General features: G+C 51.9%; 5 protein-coding genes across 5 annotated transcripts; 1 reads left to right on the forward strand and 4 right to left on the reverse strand.

Moving 5' to 3' along the window:
* Positions 1-607: 607 nt before the first annotated feature.
* Positions 608-937, reverse strand: BBA_00259 (uncharacterized protein; the record flags this gene model as incomplete). Its single annotated transcript, XM_008595356.1, has 1 exon — positions 608-937. The coding sequence occupies one exon, from the start codon at positions 935-937 to the stop codon at positions 608-610; it is 330 nt and encodes a 109-aa protein (XP_008593578.1).
* A 10,164-nt stretch (positions 938-11,101) lies between these two features.
* Positions 11,102-16,443, reverse strand: BBA_00260 (RNA polymerase Rpb1; the record flags this gene model as incomplete). The annotated part of the gene is made up of 2 exons (XM_008595357.1): positions 11,102-16,024; positions 16,087-16,443. 2 exons carry the CDS (start codon positions 16,441-16,443, stop codon positions 11,102-11,104), a joined length of 5,280 nt encoding a protein of 1,759 aa, XP_008593579.1.
* Positions 16,444-17,334: 891 nt separating this feature from the next.
* On the reverse strand, positions 17,335-18,781 carry BBA_00261 (WD domain-containing protein; the record flags this gene model as incomplete). Its single annotated transcript, XM_008595358.1, has 2 exons — positions 17,335-18,370; positions 18,423-18,781. 2 exons carry the CDS (start codon positions 18,779-18,781, stop codon positions 17,335-17,337), a joined length of 1,395 nt encoding a protein of 464 aa, XP_008593580.1.
* A 294-nt stretch (positions 18,782-19,075) lies between these two features.
* Positions 19,076-20,314, forward strand: BBA_00262 (tRNA(His) guanylyltransferase; the record flags this gene model as incomplete). The annotated part of the gene is made up of 8 exons (XM_008595359.1): positions 19,076-19,089; positions 19,139-19,228; positions 19,286-19,417; positions 19,469-19,513; positions 19,570-19,742; positions 19,792-19,880; positions 19,942-20,046; positions 20,096-20,314. 8 exons carry the CDS (start codon positions 19,076-19,078, stop codon positions 20,312-20,314), a joined length of 867 nt encoding a protein of 288 aa, XP_008593581.1.
* Positions 20,315-20,474: 160 nt separating this feature from the next.
* On the reverse strand, positions 20,475-21,104 carry BBA_00263 (uncharacterized protein; the record flags this gene model as incomplete). Its single annotated transcript, XM_008595360.1, has 1 exon — positions 20,475-21,104. The coding sequence occupies one exon, from the start codon at positions 21,102-21,104 to the stop codon at positions 20,475-20,477; it is 630 nt and encodes a 209-aa protein (XP_008593582.1).
* Positions 21,105-21,673: the final 569 nt, after the last annotated feature.

Consider the following 21,673-nt stretch of genomic DNA (forward strand, 5'->3'; position numbering starts at 1 on the left):
AGTATCTTTTGCAAACCCGCCCCCGTGGATTCGGTTACGACCCTGCACGCCGCTGCGGTGTGGATGATGTTGCAGTCTCTAGAAAGAGGGGGGGCATGAATGTTGAGGAGAATTTCCATCGGATGGATACGAGTCATTTGGTATGCACATAAGTTTCATCGACGAGTTTATTTTAGTCAAGCTTTGTTTCCAGTTTCATTCAAAGTTGTGTCATCATTCTGTCTCTGGATTAAGTTGTGCCAGGTCATCTCTCTCGCTCTGGTGTGATGCAATTTCAAGTTGCTGTCGTCTGGGAAAAGAATGTCATAAAACATGCCAAGAACAAAAGAGGTAGCAAAAGCAAAATAAAAAGCAAAGATCCAAAACGTGCTTCATATGCAGATTCAACTTATTTCCACTTTCGCCTCCGGCTCTCGACACCCTTGCTGCCCGCACGCGCGTCGTGTGTTTCCGCCACATGAGATGTTGTCTCAGACACATTTCATGGATATGCAAACCGGATTTGAAGCCAGTTTTTAAGCTTGTAATAGAGTTTTATCCCCTCCCCAGCAGCCCCAGGTGTTTGACATTTGCCAAACCGTGCCATGTTTTCCCCTCCCTCACCCATCTACGCAGACCGGACCAGGTCGTGGTAGTCGCCCTGGTGGTCCTCGACGTGGGCGCCCCAGTGCACAGGGCTGAGCTTGAGCACCCGCGTGTTGGATACGGGCACGGCCGCGTCAACGGCCGCAAGCGTCGGGCTGTCAGCGCTGGCGGCCGAGGACGAGACGTCGCTGTCGGCGCGGGTGCGTTGGGCGCGCGGGTGCGAGGCCGACACGTCCGGGGCGAGGGAGAGGAATCGCGGCGCGGCGGCGGCGGCGGCAGCGGGCTGGACCTTCGCAGGGCGGATCTCAGGCGAGAGGATGAGGAATTGGTTCTGGTTGGAAGAAGAAGACATGTTTTTGTGCGTGTGTGAAAAGAGAGTTGAAAGTTTGATGGTATAGCGGTGTGTGAGTGTGCAAGACAGAGACTGGAACTGCGGCGTTGATATCGTGGCAGAACACCGTAGATGTATCCGCGTAAATGGATGGAAATGAGGGAAGCTGCTATCACAAATCAAGTTAAAAAACTTGGAAATCTCGACGAGTTTTTGTCAAGGCTTGGGTTTGCAAAAGATGGAATGGCCGTAGAACAAAATCGGGGCCATGCACGTCCTTTTATACTCCTTCGTCAGTCACACAAGGTTCTCTTCCACACCCACATATCTCTGAAACCATGGAGTAATCCATAACTAGTCAGATTAGTCTGGTTGCTCTCGGTGGCGTCAGCTACGACATGGGATTAGCAAGGGCCGTGCCACCCGTGTAGACAGTGACAGGGTCGACATGCTCACCAAAAAGTACGCCCTGGTAACACACAGCGCGACGCTAATCCTGGGGTTTTCAGAAACCAAAGACACCCCCTCACTCTTGTGAAAACTGTCACACGCTCCGTGTTACGGTAAAACAGTCATTTCTCACTCGTGGCTGTTGCATGGCGTAGCCATTCTCACGGTTCACAAGCTCGCCATCTTGCGCCAATCGCGGGCGGCGACGGCTCAAGCAGCGCCCTGTGCCGACACATGCCAAAAACAAAGGAGCAAACTGCCGATTATCCACGTGTGTTGCAACGACAGCCATTGGTCTAGGCAGTGCGCGCCCAATTTTCTCCCCGCTTGCCCTTTGCAATTTTTCCCATCTGTTCGTGACGTGTAAGCCGCTCGTCCAATAGCATCTTGCACCGCGCCGGAACCAAACGGAAAAAAATAGCGCCTGGGCGCTGCAGATGGGCGTTTTTGAGATTTCGGGTGGAAACGCTTCATGCCTGCTTGATGCAACGCCCTTGGTGCCCGAGTACCGATTCGCCTCTCCACAAACTCTACTCCACTTGTGGTCAAAAAACGTCATAATAGAAGCACATATAGGCACATCGGTTACAAGCGTAGAGTTTACCGGAGCGCGACCAGCATGTGCTGTGCTGAGCTAAACCGTATCGTGCTGCGTGCGGGTCGATTTTCCATGATCTTGGTTCAAGCTTCGCTTGCGTCTTGCTGCTACAAGTCCAGTCGCCAGTGATACGAGCCGGCCGCGGCGGCTGATGGTGCAACCAGTATCGTGGGGAGTTGTCCAATTGGCGTAGGTTACCCCACGTTTGGAACAATGGCGAGGGCTGGCATGGCTGGACAGCTCTTTCAATATTTTCCGGCCATTTACTATTGGTGCGGGCGCATTGTTGAGCCGTAGGCTGCATGGAGTTCGAGCAAGCCGGTCATTTGATGTACATATCAACTAAAACTTTGTTAGAGCAACCTTGTTTAATGCACAACTCTTCAAACCCACAACTCACGATTTGCACCATGTACTTCGACTATATGTTGCGCTTCTTCAACGTCATCGTGCCATGTTGCCAGTCAAACTTGCCAAGCTTCTGGAACGCAGCCTCTGGAACGCAGCTTCGGATGAGCAAGTGCGCGTGACTGCGTAGTCCCTAGAATGACCTATTGACTATCCATCTAAAAAGGACCAGAAGCCACAACGAGCTGCCCCTGGCCCCATCATGGGCCAACGTCGACAACATCGAGTCGCTGGTATCAGTACAACAGCCGTGTCTCAATATCACGCTCTTTTTGGGGCCATATCTCGTATGTTTCCACATGCAGAAGGTACGTTCAGCCGTCGGTCTTGGCATGAGCTCTATCGAGCCGGACGGATCAGTGTTGTACTTGTCAAGCCTGTGATGAATAGCAAGGCATCGCGAGCCGGCCCATCGCACCTGAGATTAGGCATTGCATACAACGAGTCAGTTATGTCCTCTGCATTCAGGCTAGCATATGCGACTTTCAGTGGGAGAAAAACTAAGCAGCGGCCTTCATCGGTCCACAATCATAGCAATGTTGGTGATTGAGCTTGCAGAGATGCAGATGGCGCGCATCCACACCGTTATTCCCCCCATGTTACCTTCTCCCAACGCGGCTCACATCGTTCTTGATAGTTGTGTGTACGTCCCAGACCGACAACATGTATGTGCCAGCATTCGGCCGTCCGCGGGGTGGCAGCCGACTTGTTTTTCGCTCGCGCAGTTACCAGCGACTATATCTTCAATTGACCGATGCAGGTCTCGATTTTTCAACTGCCAGCAAACAAGAGCAGCGTTGGCTTCAATTGGTCTGGGTAGTCCATACTGTACCCCAGTAAAGAAGCTGAGCCCTACAGGGCCGGTGTGGGGAGATTGCCGAAGCCAGCAATTTGGGCGCTTACGCAGAAGCATGATTGGTTAGTAGACTCGTAGACGTGGTTCATCACAATGCGCAACGCTACCAACCCCAGTTTGGCTAGTTGCTCGCGTTTGGCCCGGTCATGGATGTAGCTCTGTCCATTATTCGACACCAAAGCAACGTCGCAGATGAATCAAGCGGGGAAATACGACCCTGACGCCGGCTCATACAGCGGCAATATAAGAGCTTACATATGCAGGGCTCATATAAGGTTGATGAGTTAGCAGAGTGCATCAGCTGTTCTGCTCTGAAGGATCCAATTTGAATATTTGTCAATGTTCTCTTGAGGGTCGAGAGAGTACCGAAGGCCATAGGAATAAATTTGTGTGCAATACCGAGGGCGGAGATAACCTGATACCATCAATAGAATGCAACTTCGCCCCATGGAAAGTCGCTATGAGAAGTCGCTTGTGTACAGTGCCAAGCATGCGAGAACGAGGAATACACGATTCAGGTCGGGCAGTCACTTGACTTTGCAGGAATGTGCAAGGGCGGCCGTGTTGGGCCGTAGATTACACGAGCGGCGGCAAAACAGTCTCGTAGTGAAATGACGAGCTGAGCAGCTCGGATGAAGCACGGCTGGCTCACTAGGCGCCGCCGCCGTTGCCGCCGGTAGTATGATGCGGAGTATGGTAAACGGAAATGTGGTGCCAACAAAACTCTTGGTTGCGCGGCAAGTTATGCAGTGCCGGTCGCCATGCATCATGGTCGCATGTTGGGTCGCATAAGCGCGTCAACGTGACGATTGTGAGCTTAATGGGGCGAGTGATGAGCTGCCTCGACCGCCCAATAATGGTGGTTCAGGAGGCTTTTCCGGAGCGGAGGTCGGGCAAGACGGATATTCATGTCGGTAATCCGGACGTCCGGCGAATCTGTCCAAGTGAAGTTGCGCGGGAACGAGGTTGCTAGGCCAGTGATTGGCCCGACTATACTGCAGGCCACGACAGGGCCGCGGTGGCCCCCGTTTCTGCACAAAGATGCAAGACAAAGTCGACAAAGGATTTACGAGCACGGAATCGAAGTAAACGATGCAATTGACGCCTTGCGGGGGCCAGAAATTTGGCTGTTGTGTGACGGTGGCGCGATGAGGTCGTTGCTTGCGAGGTAAGGGTTGGGCGGTGCCGGTCGCTGCAGCACGACAAGCTATGTCAAAGTTTGCAGAAGTATTGATATCTAGTGGATATATTGAAACGGTTCGGTCGTTTTGGGAATTTAGGCAATAGCAAGCTGCGATGCAACAACGGCAAAAGATGAGCGATTTGGCAAGGCAGGAGAGCTGCGGGTGAAGCCATAGAAACAACACAGCAAACGTTCCATTAATTATGGTGGATTCCGTGGGTGCCTCAGGCCTAGGTAGTTAGTGGACCACTGGCTCGCTTAACACGATGGCCTGGGGCTGCGCTACTGTTCGTAGTAAACGGGAAAGAAACGGGAGATTGAAATTAGGTGTAAAACACGGATTAGAGGGAATCTCACAAAACAAACGAAAATAGCCACAACCTATACAGGCAACTTACCTATCTTGCTACCTATCTGATGGAGAGATGTAACAGACTTGCATGCGCCTGTGACCAGCCGCCGGCTGCCGACGAGGTGCATAAGGCGAAGCATGGGGTAGCAAGGTAGGTACCGAGCCAAGCTGCCAATTGCCAGCTGCTAATTGCAAGCTACCAACTGCCAGCTGCCAGCTGCCAGTTGCCGGCCCGTCAATCTTGGTCATCTCTTCTGTCTGCTCTACTCCTCACGAGGCTTGCATCAATCAGCCCACATCCCGTTGCCTCTATATCTTCATCTAAAAAACCGTTCTAGCTATGCTGCACCTCGAGCAATCTAGCCGTATTCGAAAAGATGGTGTGCGCAGTCATGTGCGTTCCCTTCGTGTTAGTCGTCCCTGAGCAAGCACCACATCGGCAATGCGCACGCCAGTAAGCACGCAGGCACCGTCTTTGCCCACCATGCATCTAGTAGATTACATCACCCTTCGACCCTGCTAATCCTGAGTTTTAACTGGTAGATGATTGAGACCTAGTTCAGAATCCAGCTCCGAGTCCAGTCCTTCTCAGGCTCGCGAGTGGCTGTCGCACTTTGCCTGGTACAAACGCCGACTGCCACTCAAAACGATGTTGCTCCAAGCTCGCGAACACGAATTGTCTCGGGCTTTTGCATCTACCTCATTCAACTCATAAGCTACCAACGACACCGTAAACGACAAGGGACAAGGGACAAACTTCTAGTCCAGCATCCTTGACGCCACAAGTTGGCTCCCCGCTGCTGTTAGTCGTCGCCTCGCCTCACTCCACCCCGCCAAGCACCAAGGTCCAAAGTCAATCCCCTTCTTCCACTCAAAACTCTTCTCCAGGCGCTTGCCGCCCAGAAACGTCACAGCAACGGCTACGCTTATCGCCAATGACGCGCTCGAGCTGCCTATTTTGTCGCAATTCCCCAGCCCACTGGTTCGATAGCTACAGCTCGGTCACCCCTCCTACATTTGCGCAGAAACATCGGGGATTATCTCGTTAGCCATGCTCAAGTCAAACAGCTCTACATGCATGCATCATTTTATCTGCCGTGGGGGCCAATGCTGCCTGCCTTTTGCCATGCTCCATGTATGCGCACTCCGATTCACGCTCACTTACATGCAGGTAATTGGCAAACTTGTCAATAGTTTGACAATATGTCGGCTTTGCTGTGGTTAGCGGGTCGCTGCCAGAGAGAGAGAGCACTTCGATCCCCGCCGCTCCCATGGCGGAATACGGGGGCGGCTAGCCTTAGCCTGGCGGACGAGGGACGGAGCCCGTCAATCTTAGATGCTCAATCGCTCCCACCGTCTCTCCACTTGGTGCACCTGGCACCTGCTCTGTCGTGGCGCCTCTCATGCGCAATCCTGCGCCGACTGCCAACCACAGTTCGCGCCTGTATCTTTCTGTAGAGGAGGCAATGGCCGATATGCGTGTGTGCGTGTGTTCGCGAGGGTAGACGACCTGGTCGAGGCTGCCATGAGATGTTGGCCCTGCTCATCTGGTCCCGTCGAGCCGTCATGTCCTCTGTCCGCTGCGGCCCACGCGCCTGCCCTGGCTCTCACTATCCCCTCTCTTGGGCGTCTGCCTAGTTTTTCTCATCTTGCCTTTCTCTACTCCCAGTACTGAATAGTAGCCACCCCTCCTCTCCACAGCGGCCAGGGTGCACAACCAAGTTGGGGTGCACAATGTTGGGTGCGGCTCGACTTTGACGTGAGTAACTCGGCCAGGCTCTCAAGGCCGAAGACGCCCGCCTACCTGATCTGGATTCTTATATCTCCATTCAGCATCTCGATGTCTCTTTTTTGCAGATTATTTGCCCATATCCTTGCCAAGGCGACCCAACCCGCGGCCCGACCAGTCGACTAACATCGTCTCTAATCTGCATCTCGAGTACTCTGCAAGTACACCCCCCCACCATCTCACTCGTCAACCCCAGCCCTACGCCTGGCTGAGCTTGAACTTGAACAACGCTGCAAACATTGAGGATAGAAGCAATCAACTGACGCTTCTTCTCCGACGGCGTCACCTTCTGACCGGGGTCTACAAGTGGAAAAAACTCGTCGCAAACAAGAGTGGTCGGATCGATTACCCGCCTCCATCCCGACTTCCGCTTTCTGTATAAGCTGCAGCGAGGTAGTTGCGTTGGCTCGGTACACTTCATCATAGTATGGCGAGCAAGTACAAGATACTCTTCATTGCAAAGTTCATCCCTCAATCGTCGAATATTTAAGGAGGAGGAGTCCTCCTTCTCTGGAATTCCTTCACCACCAACTTCACTCACTCCTCTTCGCTTGCAATCTGCACAAGACACCTTCCTGCCTCTTAGAGAGACATTTTCAACCCCAATTGCACCTACAGCCAGTCTGAGTTGACGGGCAAAGCTTCGTCAATCCTCAACTTTCTTCTGCTACCTCATCTCGGTAGCATCATATATCGCACTCGCCGTCAAATCGCAAGATCAATACCGCAATAATGTGCGTTTGGGTCACCTCCCAGCAGTGGACTCTGTGCGGATGCACTTCTCAGGATACTGAGCAGAAGCCTACATGCGGCTGCCCTACTGTGATCCCCAAGGGCACCCAGGTGTGGGAGGGCAACTGTGGCCGCCCTCAGTGCCCGAAAAGCTCTTAAGATCTGTGCACTGCTGAATCAATTGCCCTTTTGTGAGTATTTTCATGGATTGCTGACTTGGCACTCGACCGGAAAAGGTGCACTAACAGGTCTCTTCAGCTGCGAAACCCGGTCCCAGTCCTTAACAACGACAATACAAGCAGCACATGCGTAGATAGCCTCGCGGCAAGCATGCCTCCATTCGGCAACAAACATGAGTATCTCAATAAGCGGCTACTTGACAAGTTTCATTCTCTTCCTTCGTTTGCCTATTTGTTTCGCGGCACCAACTTTCATATCTCTGCTCTTCTCTGCAAGAGAGTGTGCTTTATGCAAGCTCTCGCGCCTTTTTTACGTCGCTATGCGGCGGAATCTTCTCTATTCACTCTCTGCTTTTCTTCTTTCTCGGAACTTTGCACAATTCTTGATAGGATTGAGGACACGGGACACGCTGAACAGGATATGTGCAGTCACAAGCTGGAGTTTGGCTTTGGCACTGAGCACTTGATGATTTGACCAGTCAGTTCGTGGGAGACGGGTTTTACACACAATCTTTTGACAAGAAATCCATTACGTTCTCCACCACTTTTGCGCTTCCTATGTGATGTTCCATGAATGTATACAAATTGCGAAGCCTGCCGTTTGCGTAAAGAGCCGTGTTGTTTGTCTTATTGGATGTTGTGCGCCGCGGGATGTCGAGCTGCCATGTAAGACGTGAGGAGTCATTTTTGTCCCCTTGGACCAGCTCGACATCAGCTCGACCGCTTGGGGGCCATTCATGGTCAAGTGCCGACGGCATTACGATGTGTTGTGTGACATGTTTGCTTCCTTTCCCCCCTCCCAAGGCTGATGCGCCGGGACCGCCGAGACCTTGTGCCTTGCGCGAACTTGTTGCCACAACGAGGAAGGGACGGGGGGGAAGCATCGATCATGCACAACCGCATATACATGAGAGATTGGAAGGCGGCGGCGGCCCGGCTCTTCCCCTTCTCTCTTTCTCGACTAGTACGGTGACGCGGAATAGAAAAACTTGCTACGCCGTTTTGTACAACCTGACAGAAAGAAAGAAGCACAGAGCGTTTTTTTTTTTTTTTTTGCAGCGCCTTGAGGCCCGTTATGCGACCGGGTGGGTTTTAGGTTTTTTTAGCTAGGGCGTATCAAAGACCGTGAGTCGTCCAGTGGTCCAACGGACAAGAAGAAACTGGAAAAAAGGACGGCCGCGGACGTAAATTGCCGTATTCTGCAAAGTTAGTAGAGGCCTTTTTGTGGTTTTTACCTCTTTCTGTCCACGGATTGGCTCCTCGAGAGGATTGAGCCAAGTCTTTTTTGGGTGTCGTGGCCGTCCGGCCTTCGTCGACTAACACGCCTCACACAAACATCAGAAGGCAAGGGGGGGGGCGTGTATGATCAAATTGAGCCTTTCTCTAAAAATAAAAATGAAATAATAATGAAAAACTATCAAGGCAAGATGTCATCATTCTTTTCTTCTTTTAATTTCTTTCCAGAAGTCGCCGTCGCCATCGCCGTCGCAGCTCTGGGGCCGTCATCGTCATCGTCATCGTCGTGTGCAAGTACTCCCCCGGCTATATCCGTTACCACTGCCAGGCCACGCCTGGACAAGGGCAAAGAAGCGCGCGCCCGCGGAAAGTCCCGCGCCTGTTTTAATGTTTGAACCTAGACTTGATTTCTCCCTTTTTTTTTACCTCCTTCAAAATCTTTCCTTTTTTTTTTTTTGGCTTACAGGTAGCAACGGCTTGCTGCTTTTTTCTGCCCAGAAAAACGCCGCTCGCTCGCTGTTCACAACCTGCATGTACATGAAAAAGCTTAGCTCCAATTCATTCACCAACATTGGCTAACAAGCCAGTGTGGCCAACTTTCATTAACCGCTCGCTTCTTTCACGTTACGTTACGACCAAGTGGCTTGAACTAGAACGACGCCTCATCCGTGTTCCCCCCCTTTTGTTCACTCTCGTTTACTTTTGCCATTCTTTTCTTCAAGGCCCATTTCCCATTGTGACTCGCCCTCTTTCTCCAGCCTCCCCCCCCCCCCCCCCGTGCCCGCCATGCAGCCGCAGCTCATCATGTGATGGGGAACATGTGGCACCTTTACAATCTGTTCTTTTTTTTTTCTTGGTCGCACAAAGAACCCTTGTCCATCCCAGACACACTGATACCAAGAACAAAGAAAACGGTTTGGAAATGAGCTAGGCGGGCATTGTGCTCACCATGGTTGGGCGATTTGGGCGGAACCTGTTTGATTTCCAAAATTGGATGAGAGGGGGAACCTGAATTGCCCGGGCGAAGAGAGGAAAAAAAAAAGCCTGGCCGCCGGTCTACGGGCCGGCCAACGCCCCAACTCCTCCGCTGTCCCCCCGCTTACGAGGCCGACTCGTGAGAAAGAGGGGCCCAACTTGGCAGACGGGCTTTCATTACCAACGATATGCGCCTTCTCGAGACCGACATGCAGTCTGCCGATGTTTGTGCCCGGAGCAGGGGGCCGCAGAGGAGAATCGGACCGTATTAAAAACAGAGCCTCGTTGGCAACTTGGCAGGGCATGTGTTCCACTTTGAGAGGGGGGGGGGGTCCGTAGTGCCGGGGCTGCTCTCCCGTCATGAGCTGATGACAAACGCTCTTTTGAAGCGAGAGCCATAGATTGATGCGAATGATGCGAATGATGCCTGCCGGCTGCCTGCCGGCTGCCTGTCAACATCTGCGTGTTAGCGATCGCTGTAGCTGTCCGGCTTACATTGGCCCCGGTCCAGTTTCAGGTATCCCACATCCCCTTGTCTGTCTCTCATCATCATCATCATCATCATCATCATCATCATCATCATCATCATCATCATCATCATCATTACTATGCATCGAGTACCGCCAGCTCGTAGCTCACAAGTTTGGGCCTCGCCAAGCTCTTTCTCCAAGTCTCGTAGACTACACCCCCTTTCTACGTCGCCTAGTCACAGAGCTCACGTGGCAGGTCAAACACAACGACAAGTTCATTCAAGTGACTTGTGTATTTCCCGACTATAGCCGCTTCTCCAAAAAAAAATCCAAAGTAAAACGAAATCATGAAACGAAATCATGAAAAAGACTGCATCAAAAGCAAGAGAGCATGTTCAGGTTCCAATCTGGTTCTCTCTCATATACACGATAAATGCACGCGTGATTCCTCCCAGCAGACATCAATCAAGTTCACTTCTTTTTTGCTTCAATCTTTTTTTCTGACGGAATGGTTTCCATCTTCAGCCTTGGCATCGTCCCTTCCTCTTCTGTTAACAGGGGGCAAGACTTGAAAAGGGTGTACTCTTTCTTTTTGGTTTGTGTGTCCTCCTCTGCTTCGCTATCGAATATTCTCTCCCCTCTCGTAGTGTACATACAAACAAAAACTGAAAATTAATGGGGGGCAGGCAAACCTCCCCACGAAACAAGGAAAAGGAAAAGGAATATTTTGTCCCCGTCTTTTTTTGCTTTGCAACGCCTTCATCTCTCTGCATCGAATTCGCCCCTCCCCAACAACTGCAATATGCTGCTTTTTCTAAATGCAAAGGGGGTTTCGTTCTATGTAAATGCGATTCTCCTCCAGTCTCTTCCGTTTCCAATCAAAAGTATGACTCCTTTTTGCGCGCGGGCTTTATTTTTTTTTTTTGGCTTTATTTAATAGTAAGGTTCCATGTCAAATCACTCGTTATTCGGCGAGCTAGGCGAGTATTGGTTGCCAGTTCCAGAACCTCCACCAGAGCCCGAGGGACCAGGCGTGCGTGGAGAGAACTGCGGCGAGGTGGGAGAGTAACCAGGGCTCGTGGGCGACTGCTGCTGGCCGGGGCTGCGTCCGAAGCTTGGACTCGTGGGTGAGTAAGCGTCGGGTGACGTTGGTGACCACGACGGCGACGCAGGCGAGTACGAAGGCGAAGTAGGACCAGCTCCTTGGAAGTTGGGAGACGCAGGACTGTAATTGGGACTGGCCGGGGAGTAGCTGGGAGACGTCGGCGAGTTGAACTGAGCAGGAGATGTAGGCGAGTAGTGTCGCGGTGATGTCGGCGACGTCGGCGAGTAACTAGGAGACGTTGGGCTGTAGTTGGGGCTGGCCGGGCTGGTGGGTCGCAGCATCGGCGACGTCGGCGAGAAGGACGGCGAAGACGGACTGAATGACGGAGAGGTGGCGTAACGAGCACCGCCGTCAAGCATGGGCGACGTAGGGGAGTAACCCGTGTTAGGCGACGATGGCGAATAGCCTCCCATGCCTGCGCTGAATGGCGACGTGGGCGACGTGCTGAAGGGACTAGTAGCGCCACGCGAGTACGGACTCATCGAACCATTGGCTCCGAAGCCACCGCCATACTCGGTATTGAACCCAGTAGGTGTTTCTGAGCCAGCACCCTGAATAGGAGAAAAGTTACCAGCAGCAGGCGAAGCCATGCTGAGATAACCAGAGTCGCCCATCGGCGAGCCACTATCGTATGGTGTGGCAGCACCCTCGCCCTCGCCTTCCTTGGTGGGCATGCCAGGCATAAGGCCCATGCGAGAATTGTCGGAAATGACAGTCTCCAGCATCTTAGGATCCAAGTAGACATCAAAGTTGCCGGTGCCCATGGGCGCAAGCTGACCAAGCATGACGTTCTCGGAGATACCACGGCAGTCGTCGAGTTCGCCAGTAGCGGCAGCCTCGAGCAGGATTTCGACAGTCTCTTCGAAGGAACAACGCATCAGAGCACCAGTGTCGGCCCGGTTAATACCGTGACGTGTGACGGCCGAAATGACACCACGGTAGGTCATAATGTCGCACAGCAAAGCAATATGACGATGATTGACGTACGAACCGTCAAAAGCCAACACGTTGGTCAATTCCTTCACCAGCGCAGATCGTACAGCCTCGACACCGAACACCTCAGTGATCTGATACAGGTCGTTGCTGTAGGTTCTGGTGGGATCGACACCGGGGACAGCGAGTACCTCGCGGAGTGCTGAACCACTGGTATCCAAGTACCACTGTGTGCACTTCGGGTTATCCTTGAGAGCCAGTTCGGAGCCGTCTTCATCCTCAACCAGGCGGGTACCCTTGGTCAAGAAGGCCCTTTCGATGCCAGGAACACCGCGTAAAGTCATAGTATCAAGCAAGTGAGCTTCTAGTCGCTTGAGCATGACATCGTCTTCAATCTTCGTGTCAGAATCCTCGTCCTTGTCATCACTTTGACGAATGGTACGGATACGGATGACTTGCTCGTCGGCATTGTTGTCAGAGAAGATGATGGCCAGATCGTTTGAGTACTCCTCCTTGATGCACGCAGCGACATCGTCAATCTTGATTTCCTTGTCCAGGAGTTTCTGGCGGTCAAGAGTAATGCGGAGGAGCCAGCGCGACTGCCGGTGAATGGTATCCTGGGCATCATCGGGAATCATGAAGTAAGATTCAACCATGTCCACATCCTCAGCAATGTTCGTTGCCTGCACCTCGGGATCGTAGTAGATTTCGGTGACCGATGTGACGGAGCGCAAGTTGGTATACTCGACCAAACTACGGAGCTTCTTGGCCTGCTCCTGCGTACCCAGTTTGGTGTCCAGGTAGACGGCCATGCTGGGAGTCTTGATATTTTTGGCCAAGTTCAGAATCTCCTTGAGACGCGGCACACCCAGAGTAACGTTCTTCGAAGACACACCAGCAAAGTGGAAAGTGTTGAGTGTCATCTGAGTAGCAGGCTCACCAATAGACTGGGCAGCGAGAACACCAACCATCTCACCAGGGCTAACAAAAGCTCTATCCCAACGATTCTGAAGCTCGCCGATGACGTGGTTAAAGGCAAGCTTGTTTAAGCGATGCACGTAGACAATCTCTCTGAAAGCGAGACGAGAGCGCAGGAGTGCCTTGAACAGAATGGTAGCATTGTAATCGGCCTCAACTGAGATGGGGTCCGTGCCACGCACAATCTGCATGTTGGCCAGCAAATTTTGAACAGTTGTGATGACATCGGACGGCCGCAGATTGCTGCGGTCAGTTTCGCGAATATTGAAGACACGCTTGGCACTCTCGATGATACGGCCAATATTGAGTGGAAGCTGCATCATCTCTTCACCCATCTTGCTCTTGTTGATATCACGGACAAGGCGTCTGTCAGCAACAAGGGCATCCCACTCCATGTCCAGCAGTTCCATGGACGCCCTATCGCCTGCCAGCTCATTGCCGTACTCATAGTCCTTGCGGAACCACTCAGGGGGGTTGGCAAGATCCAAACGATATTGGCTTTCGAAGGCAGCATTAGACATCTTGATGGTGCCAAGTCTCTGTTTTTCAATGCACATAGCATCGAGACCATCCTCACCGTACAAGAATTGAATAACGTCGCCCAATGAATTACGCACAGTTCCGTCGTAGCGCGCGCTGAGATCTTCGAGCGCCTTGACGAGACGTCGCTGAATGTAACCCGTCTCAGCGGTCTTAACCGCAGTATCAATGAGACCCTCTCTACCAGCCATGGCGTGGAAGAAGAACTCCGAAGGAGTCAAGCCACGAAGGTACGAGTTCTCGACGAAACCACGAGCTTCAGGCGAATAATCGTCCTTTGTGAAATGCGGCAGTGTTCGGTACTTGAAGCCGAAAGGGATACGCTTTCCTTCAACAATCTGCTGTCCGACGAGGGCCGTCATCTGCGAGATGTTGATGGAAGAACCCTTGGAACCAGAATCAGCCATGGTGACGGCATTGTTGGAATCCTTCAAACTCTTCATGGTTGAAGTACCAGCCTGGTCACGGGCCATGTTGAGAGCCATGGAGACTTTGTTCTCGAAAGTGGCGCGGACATTCATACCAGGTAAAGCCTCCAGCTCGTTGGCTGTAGCCTGGGCAGTCAAGCGAGCGACCTCGGCTTTGTGTTCGTCGATATGCTCCTGGATCTTATTGATGGTAGCCTTGTCGGGAACAGTGTCGCCAATACCAATACTGAAACCGGTGTTCAGTAGCCAGTAGGTGACAACTTGTTGGACACCATTCAAGAAAGCCATGGCGCCCTCCGGCCCGAGTTCGTTGTAGCACAAATGAATGATGCCTCCTGCGGCAGCACCAACACTCTTCTTCTTGAGTAGACCGTACATGAGCTCACCGCTCTGAATAAGCAGGCCAGCGTCATGTCTAGGATTGTCCAGCTTATCTTCCTTGCTGTACAGACTGATCTCTGGGGGGATGACCATGCTGATAATCTGCTTGCCGGTCCAGCGAGGTCTAGGCTTCAAAATAGCCGGCTGTGGAATGACGCCATCCCAGTTGGGTACCCAGAGCATGAGATTTTGAACAAGCTCTTTATCGATAAATGTGTCACGACGACAGAGCTTGTAGACACCGGCCAGAGAGTCTTGAACAATACCCATTAGGGGACCGTTTTTCTGAGGCGACACAATATTGTTGGGAACGAGACAAAGCTCCTTGATTTCAGCCCGAGTTTCCTCAGTCTGGGGAACGTGCAAGTTCATTTCATCACCATCGAAATCGGCATTATAGGGGGAAGTGACGGAAAGGTTAAGTCGGAAGGTAGAGTAGGGCATGACCTTGACACGATGACCCATCATGGATTCCTTGTGCAGGGAGGGCTGACGGTTGAAGATGATGTAGTCGCCATCGATTAGATGACGCTCAACCTTCCATCCATATTCCAAAGAGATTTGAGCCGCGCGTCTGTGGTGTCGTAGATCGATTCTGGTGCCATCAGAGCGAATGACGTATTTGGCACCAGGGTGCTCGTTAGGTCCGTTCTCAACGAGTTGATGCAGCTTGGCAATGTTATAGGGTGTGACCGTCTCAGGATAGGTGAGAGTACGAGCAATGCTTCGCGGAACACCAACTTCGTGCAGAGACAAGTTGGCGTCACCAGTGATGACGGTACGCGCGGAAAAGTCGACACGCTTACCCATCAAGTTGCCTCGCAGACGACCCTCCTTACCCTTGAGACGGGCGCGAATCGCCTTGACAGGACGACCGCTCTTTTGGAGGGCCCGCGGCTGACCAGCAATATCGTTATCCATGTAGGTGGCAACATGGTACTGCAGCAGCTCCTCAAAATCACGCGCGATGTGTTGCGGTGATCCTTCACGAATGGCCTGCTTGACATTACCGTTGGCGCGGATAATGTCACCAAGCTTGTAGGTCAGATCATCCTCGTTTCTCGTGCCAGTACCAGTACCATCCATGGAAATACTAGGACGCACGGGAGGAGGGGGTACAGGCAGCACAGTGATGATCATCCACTCGGGACGAGCATAGTCTGAGTTAAGACCAATATTGTGCAGATCGCGCTCAGAGATGCGGCGAAGGATACCATGCGCCATCTCGGCGCTGATATTAACCGTCTCTTTCCTCTTGGGACCCTCTTCCGAAGTAACCTCGAAGGCAGCTTTGAGTTGCAGCGCGGCCTGTCTCACCTGCGGCTGCATATTGCCACATCCGCCATGTCCTTCGAGAACGACGTTCTTGACACCTGGAGCGAACTCTTCGTCTTTATTCTTGTCTTGCCGCTCCTCATTCTCGCATTTGCGCTTCTTCTTGCATACGGCCCAAACGCGCTTGAATCGGAGTTTCGGATCGCGAGTATGAATAGCTGTGACGAATTCGGGATCGCTCTGATAATGCACGTTAGCATCCAGCAAGCTCCAAAGCTTCATGGAGTAAAGGGAAGACCAACTTCATCGGCCAACACTTTGCTGCAGTTGTGGCAGACAATCTCCAAAACCTTTTTCACTTTCTTGATGAAACCAGGGTGATAGACAGGTTTCGCCAGCTCTATATGGCCAAAATGACCTGGACACTCGCTCATCGGCTGAGAGCAAGTCTTACACTTGAACTGACGATCGATGGAACCAAGAAGAGGATCGTTCAGACCGCCGTCGCGTGGTGTTGTCTTGTTCTCTTCCATTGTTTCAGGATAGAGAATGTGCGCGACGCTCATGTTTTTGATTTCCTCCGGGGATAACATACCAAACTGTATTTCCTCAACAGTTTTGAGCGGCGCGCTCGAATGCGGAAAGGGAAGGTTCGCCATGATGAATCGATATAATGGCGATTAACCGAGATGCTGCAAGACTCTGACCGTCCAATTAAGGCGTCAAGAGCGACGCGCCTCGGGTGGTTGTGAAGTGTGTAGGACAGCCTCGTGCGACGAAAAAAAACAGCGCGCAAGAGGAAAGAAAAATACAGAAGTCGACTGAGTCCAGACAAAGGCGAGTCTCAACCTCGATGGCAGACACCGTCAAAGTCGTGTTGCGGATGGCCCTTGAAGGCAGCAGCGCCTGTCCTGGCCAGCGGCCCAGGAGAACCTCAGGCAATTCGCCCCCGTCGCCTCCACCTCTGGGATCGCAAGAGACAATAATTCGTAGGTCGCCGTATCGTAGGGCACTCGTATCTGTGCTCGGTGATGTTGCGCTCGATGCCCGACGCGCGTGGTGATGAGTTTGGGCCCGTGAACAAAGTTTTGTCGTGTTGAGGCGTGGCGACAGAGGGCGGACCGAAGAAACTGGAGTTTACGTGCTGGCGAGACGCTCACACAGCGCTAGTCCTCTTTAGGCTCCGGCCACCTCCTAAGGGAGCACAAGTTGGTGCCTGAGGCTGAAATAAGGGAGGTACCAGGGACAAGGGCCAAAACAGGGCAAGCACGAATAACCAATCAATTTGGCAGAGTTCGCGGGCGCCAGCCTCCGAGGGAAAGTCGAAATACTTTGATACTGTTTGGGGTAACACGAACACCTGGACGAACAGCTCTCCGCCACACTTGCCCAGAGATCCATTCGCCATCATCGCCGATGACTCAAACAACGATCTTTACCTGTCACCGATTGGATGCGACGTCACTTGCAGAAATCGATTCTTCGCCAAACAAACTTGTGCACTGCGTTGAACCTGTCCTTGGGTATTGACTGCTTATCTAGTCCCTTTCCTACTTTCGCTTACTGCGTCCGCCCTTGGCCGGACCCCGTTTTGGCGGCACCAACTCGGCTCCCCCGTGCGAATCAGACTGGTCGTCTCCGGGACTTCGCCTCCTCATGGTCCCTGTCGAAACGGCTATGAACTCATCCTCGCTATCGCTTTCACCCAGAGTAAACAGAACTGGCATACGAAACTCGTCACCGTCCATCTCGGCCTCGATCTTCAACTGGTCGTTTGTCATGACATCCACCTCCTCGTCCTCTGCATCTAGACGCCGGCGATGAATCTCTTCCTGCGCATATAGATCAAACTCGTCCTCTTTCTCGATGTACTCGACGTTCTCCTCGACTTCGGCAAAATCGGGCGCCAGTGCCGACCACTTTTGCGGGCTGATGACTGACCAAATGTATATTCTGCCAGTCTCCAATCCACAGGCTGCGAGCATTGCACGGCCAGGGTGCCATTCAATAACACCCTGCTCCTCTTTAGGATCTTTGAGCATGCAGACTAGACTTCCATGGTTGCGCTCCCAAACATAGAGCTCATGGTTGTTATATGTAGATGCAGCAACATATTCGCCTGTTGCGCTGAATGTGACGTGATTCCATGACAGGCGGTTGACGACGTCTTGGAACTTATGCTCGACCGGTATTTGTATCGTATCGGGATCGAGATCTTGGGCAGAAAGATTTGGTATCCTTAGCGTGCGAATGATGCGATCCTGTGAATTAACCAAAAGGTCACGGCCGGAACCTGTGGTTCGTAGTGTCGTGATCGCGCCGGCGCAAATCTTTTCTGAGTAGATGATTTCGAGCGTTTTGGCATCGATTATATTTATTTTCCCTTTGCTGGTTCCAGCAAGAATATGGTCGCCGGACATGGTCCAGACCGCTGATGTAGTCATTTGTTTGGCGTCCTCTTTTGCCTGTCGCTCGTCGGCAGTCGCTCGTTTCGGTGCTGAAGGGAGTACGCGCTTGACATCAACGGGCTCGGACACATCGACTAGAGCAGGTTGCTCTTCAAACACAGCGGCGACAAATTGAAAGCTGTCAGCAGTTAGCCTAGAGCAAGCAGCGGCAGAGGCTGGGGGGCACCAACCTGTTCCACGGGTGAAGCTCAGCCATGTATACAGGGGCGCGGAAGCGCACCTCGCGAAATCTACTGCCGTCTTTCAAGTCCCATAGAATGGCTCTCCACCCCTGGCACGCAGAGAGCAAGTACCGACCACATCTAGACCAGCTGAGATATGTGATGCTCTTGTTGTGACCGCGTAGCTTCCTCGCTACGCCCATGGTCTCTAAATCCCAGACAGCCACGGTTCCATCGACGCGCCCAGATGCGAGGTAGTCGCCCTTGCGATTAAATCGTAGAAAGGTCGCATGACCCGATCGAATGGTACTCGTGATGCTCTCTGGATAGTCCTGGAGCAGGTAGTCGTCGGAAAGAAGTAAATTCATGTCAGCGACGCGGGCTGTGAAGCCGCTCTATGTTCTGAGCAGCACGCACCCAGTAGGTTGTGGCAGCTCTGCGAGTCAATGCAGAAAAGTGACGCGTTTTGTGAGGTACGAGTGGCGCGCATGGAACAAGACGGAGGGTTGTCGCAAAGTCAAAAGATGGTGGTGACGGTCGCATCAGCGCGCGACGATTTTGGCTGCCACTTCTGTGGAGCTCCACCCGCGGGGCATCACATTGACAGCGAGATGAGTAAGTGCAACCTTGTTCCACCAACGGCAGGAAGACGATATCGCAAAATGGCAAATTCAAAGTATGCAAATTATCCCAGTGTTCTTTTTACTATGACTAAGTTTCTTAAGATTCGAGTATGTTCGAGACTTCGAACAACCCGACTATCTGCTCCGAAACACTTGGGTCGTGGTCCGTGTCGATGGCAGAGCCTTCACTAAGTAAGAGTTTTAAGCGCCGGGTCAGAAAACTTATTTCTGCTGACTTTATAATCTCAGAATGTGTGCAAGATACGGTTTTGAAAAGCCAAATGACCGTAGAGCACTTGACGTCATGAACTCGGCTGCCAGAGCGGTTGTCGCGGATCTTCCAGAGATTACCATAGCCTACGGTGTCAGTGATGAGTACAGGTAAAGGCAAATTACTCGATGCTGAGGCTCTTCTGGCTAATAATCTTCAAGCTTCGTTCTTCACAAATCTTGTAATTTGTTTGAGCGAAGAGCAAGGTATGGCGGAATCGTTAGAATCCTCTTCGTGACTCACACGTTCTAACATGAGATAGTAAACTTGTCAGTACCATTGTGTCGACTTTTACCGCAAATTATGTCCACTGCTGGCAAGATTTCTTCCCGGATACACCACTCTCGTTCCCTCTGCCTACATTTGATGGGCGCGCTGTCTGCTATCCAACCGTCCAAAACCTGCGAGACTACATGAGCTGGCGCCAAGCAGACTGTAAGCGTTCTGATACTTATATCAGCGGGACATGAGCTAACAAATCAAGGTCATATCAATAACTTGTATAACACCGCTTTTTGGTCTCTGGTTCAACTTGGCGGTTTAGACAATAAGGAAGCGGAAAAGACGCTTGCGGTAAGAACTCGCCGGCCTGCTACCATGAAGAAGTAAACTGCTGACAGCCTGAGGTTTGCAGGGAACACTCGCTGCTGACAAGAATGAGATTTTGTTTTCCCGTTTCAAAATCAACTATAATAACGAGCCCGACATTTTTAAAAAAGGAAGTGTCGTGTTTCGAGATGTGCGTATAATGATGCCTCCGCTTCTTGAGCCTAACTAATGTTTTCTAGTACGAACTCGTAGACCCAGCAAGCCACAAAACTGCAGATACAGTCGATGAGTTAGCTGAGCCTGTTCAGCAGTCCAAAACGCAGAACGAGAATGATAAGAAGCGCCGGTCCAAGGCGCGAATTGTGGTCGAGCATCTGGATATCATTCGGGACGATTTCTGGGAACGAAGACCATGGATATTGTCCAACAAGCCGGGAAAGGTTCCCAAGGAAACATAAATCTGATTTTAAATAATATATACAAGATTGTTCCGCTATCCCATATGATATCATTTTATGGAAGAGTAATTTGTATCTTACCCCACGATAAACACCCAAACACCAACGCAAATGCAAGAAGAAAACGCCATGATTGTGTTTCAGTGAGCGCATATTTCGCCTATTGTACTGCCTCTTCCTTGCGCAGTCGTCTTTTTTCCTCTTTGCGCGCGCGGCGGCGTCGCTTTTCTTCGGCCGCATCGTCGCTTGAGTCGGATTTCGAGCTAGACTTCTTCGAGTCGCGCGCCAGCTTTCGTTGAGCCTTTTCTTCTCTCCGCTTGCGCTTGGCTTCTTTGCGCGCCCTGCGCTCCTCCCTGGACTCCTTGGGCCGCGCAGTCTTTTTGGTTTTCTTCTCAGCTGTTTCGAAGTCGGAGTCGGTGGTCAATTCGTCCATGTCGTCTTTTTGCTTGTTCAGGGCTTCTATTGTGCCCTGCAGAAAGCCACCGCGCACAAACGTTGCGTAGAGCGAGTATTTGCCAAGCGATCCCTTCTCGATCGCGTTGAGCTTGCCGGTGGTGATGGTTTGCACGACCTTGCCCTTTTTCGAGGTGTCGAGGCCTTGAAGCTGCTCGTCAAAGGCATTCATCCACCATTGGTCGCTGGTAAAATGCTGCGTGGCACCAATGCCTCTCGTGTTATCTTTGCGGTTGAGCAGTAGCGGCTTGGCCAGGCCGACAGCGTCGTCTGTCTTGTGCAGCGAGTGGCCTTTGCCTCTCCAGCCTTGGGCTGTGAGAAGTGCACTCGCGTTCATGGTGTCGCTGCAGTCTCTCCTGCAGATTTTTGAGGATGCGAGTTAAGCAAAGCAAAGAAAACCCTCCCCGAGGTACCAGTCCCTACGTTACGAGTGGAATGGTGCAGAGTGTCGGTCTTGGCGATCATGAATTTTTCGGTGGGGCCGCTCTTCTCAATAGGCTGCGTTGCGACCAATTGTATACCTACCTAGGTAGACATTTGGAGAAGCATGGTAACCTGTACTAGAAGTTACATATTTGTTAGGCACTTCATCGACGTTACAACACACAAGAGGTAATGTTTTCGGAGGCTTCGGACGTTTCTTCCATCAGTATAAGGTGGTTGAAAATTCATAGTCGTTGGTCTATCTGTTGATGTGTAGGGTCTGGCGCAAGTAGAGTATAGAGGCTCACAGATGTCGCTACTCATACAGCGATGTGCAATTGGCACGATTTTCCTTGGATACCAAAATCCAATGCCGAATCAGGGCATTCACGGCGCTTAATTGAGCCTTTACATTCACTCTTGAAGTAGAAGAGTGCCGTGGAGTGGTAGAGAAATCGATTCCTACCCAGGCACTCGGTGGAC

Source organism: Beauveria bassiana (genome assembly GCF_000280675.1).
Source record: "Beauveria bassiana ARSEF 2860 unplaced genomic scaffold BBA_S00001, whole genome shotgun sequence".
NCBI lineage: Eukaryota > Fungi > Ascomycota > Sordariomycetes > Hypocreales > Cordycipitaceae > Beauveria > Beauveria bassiana.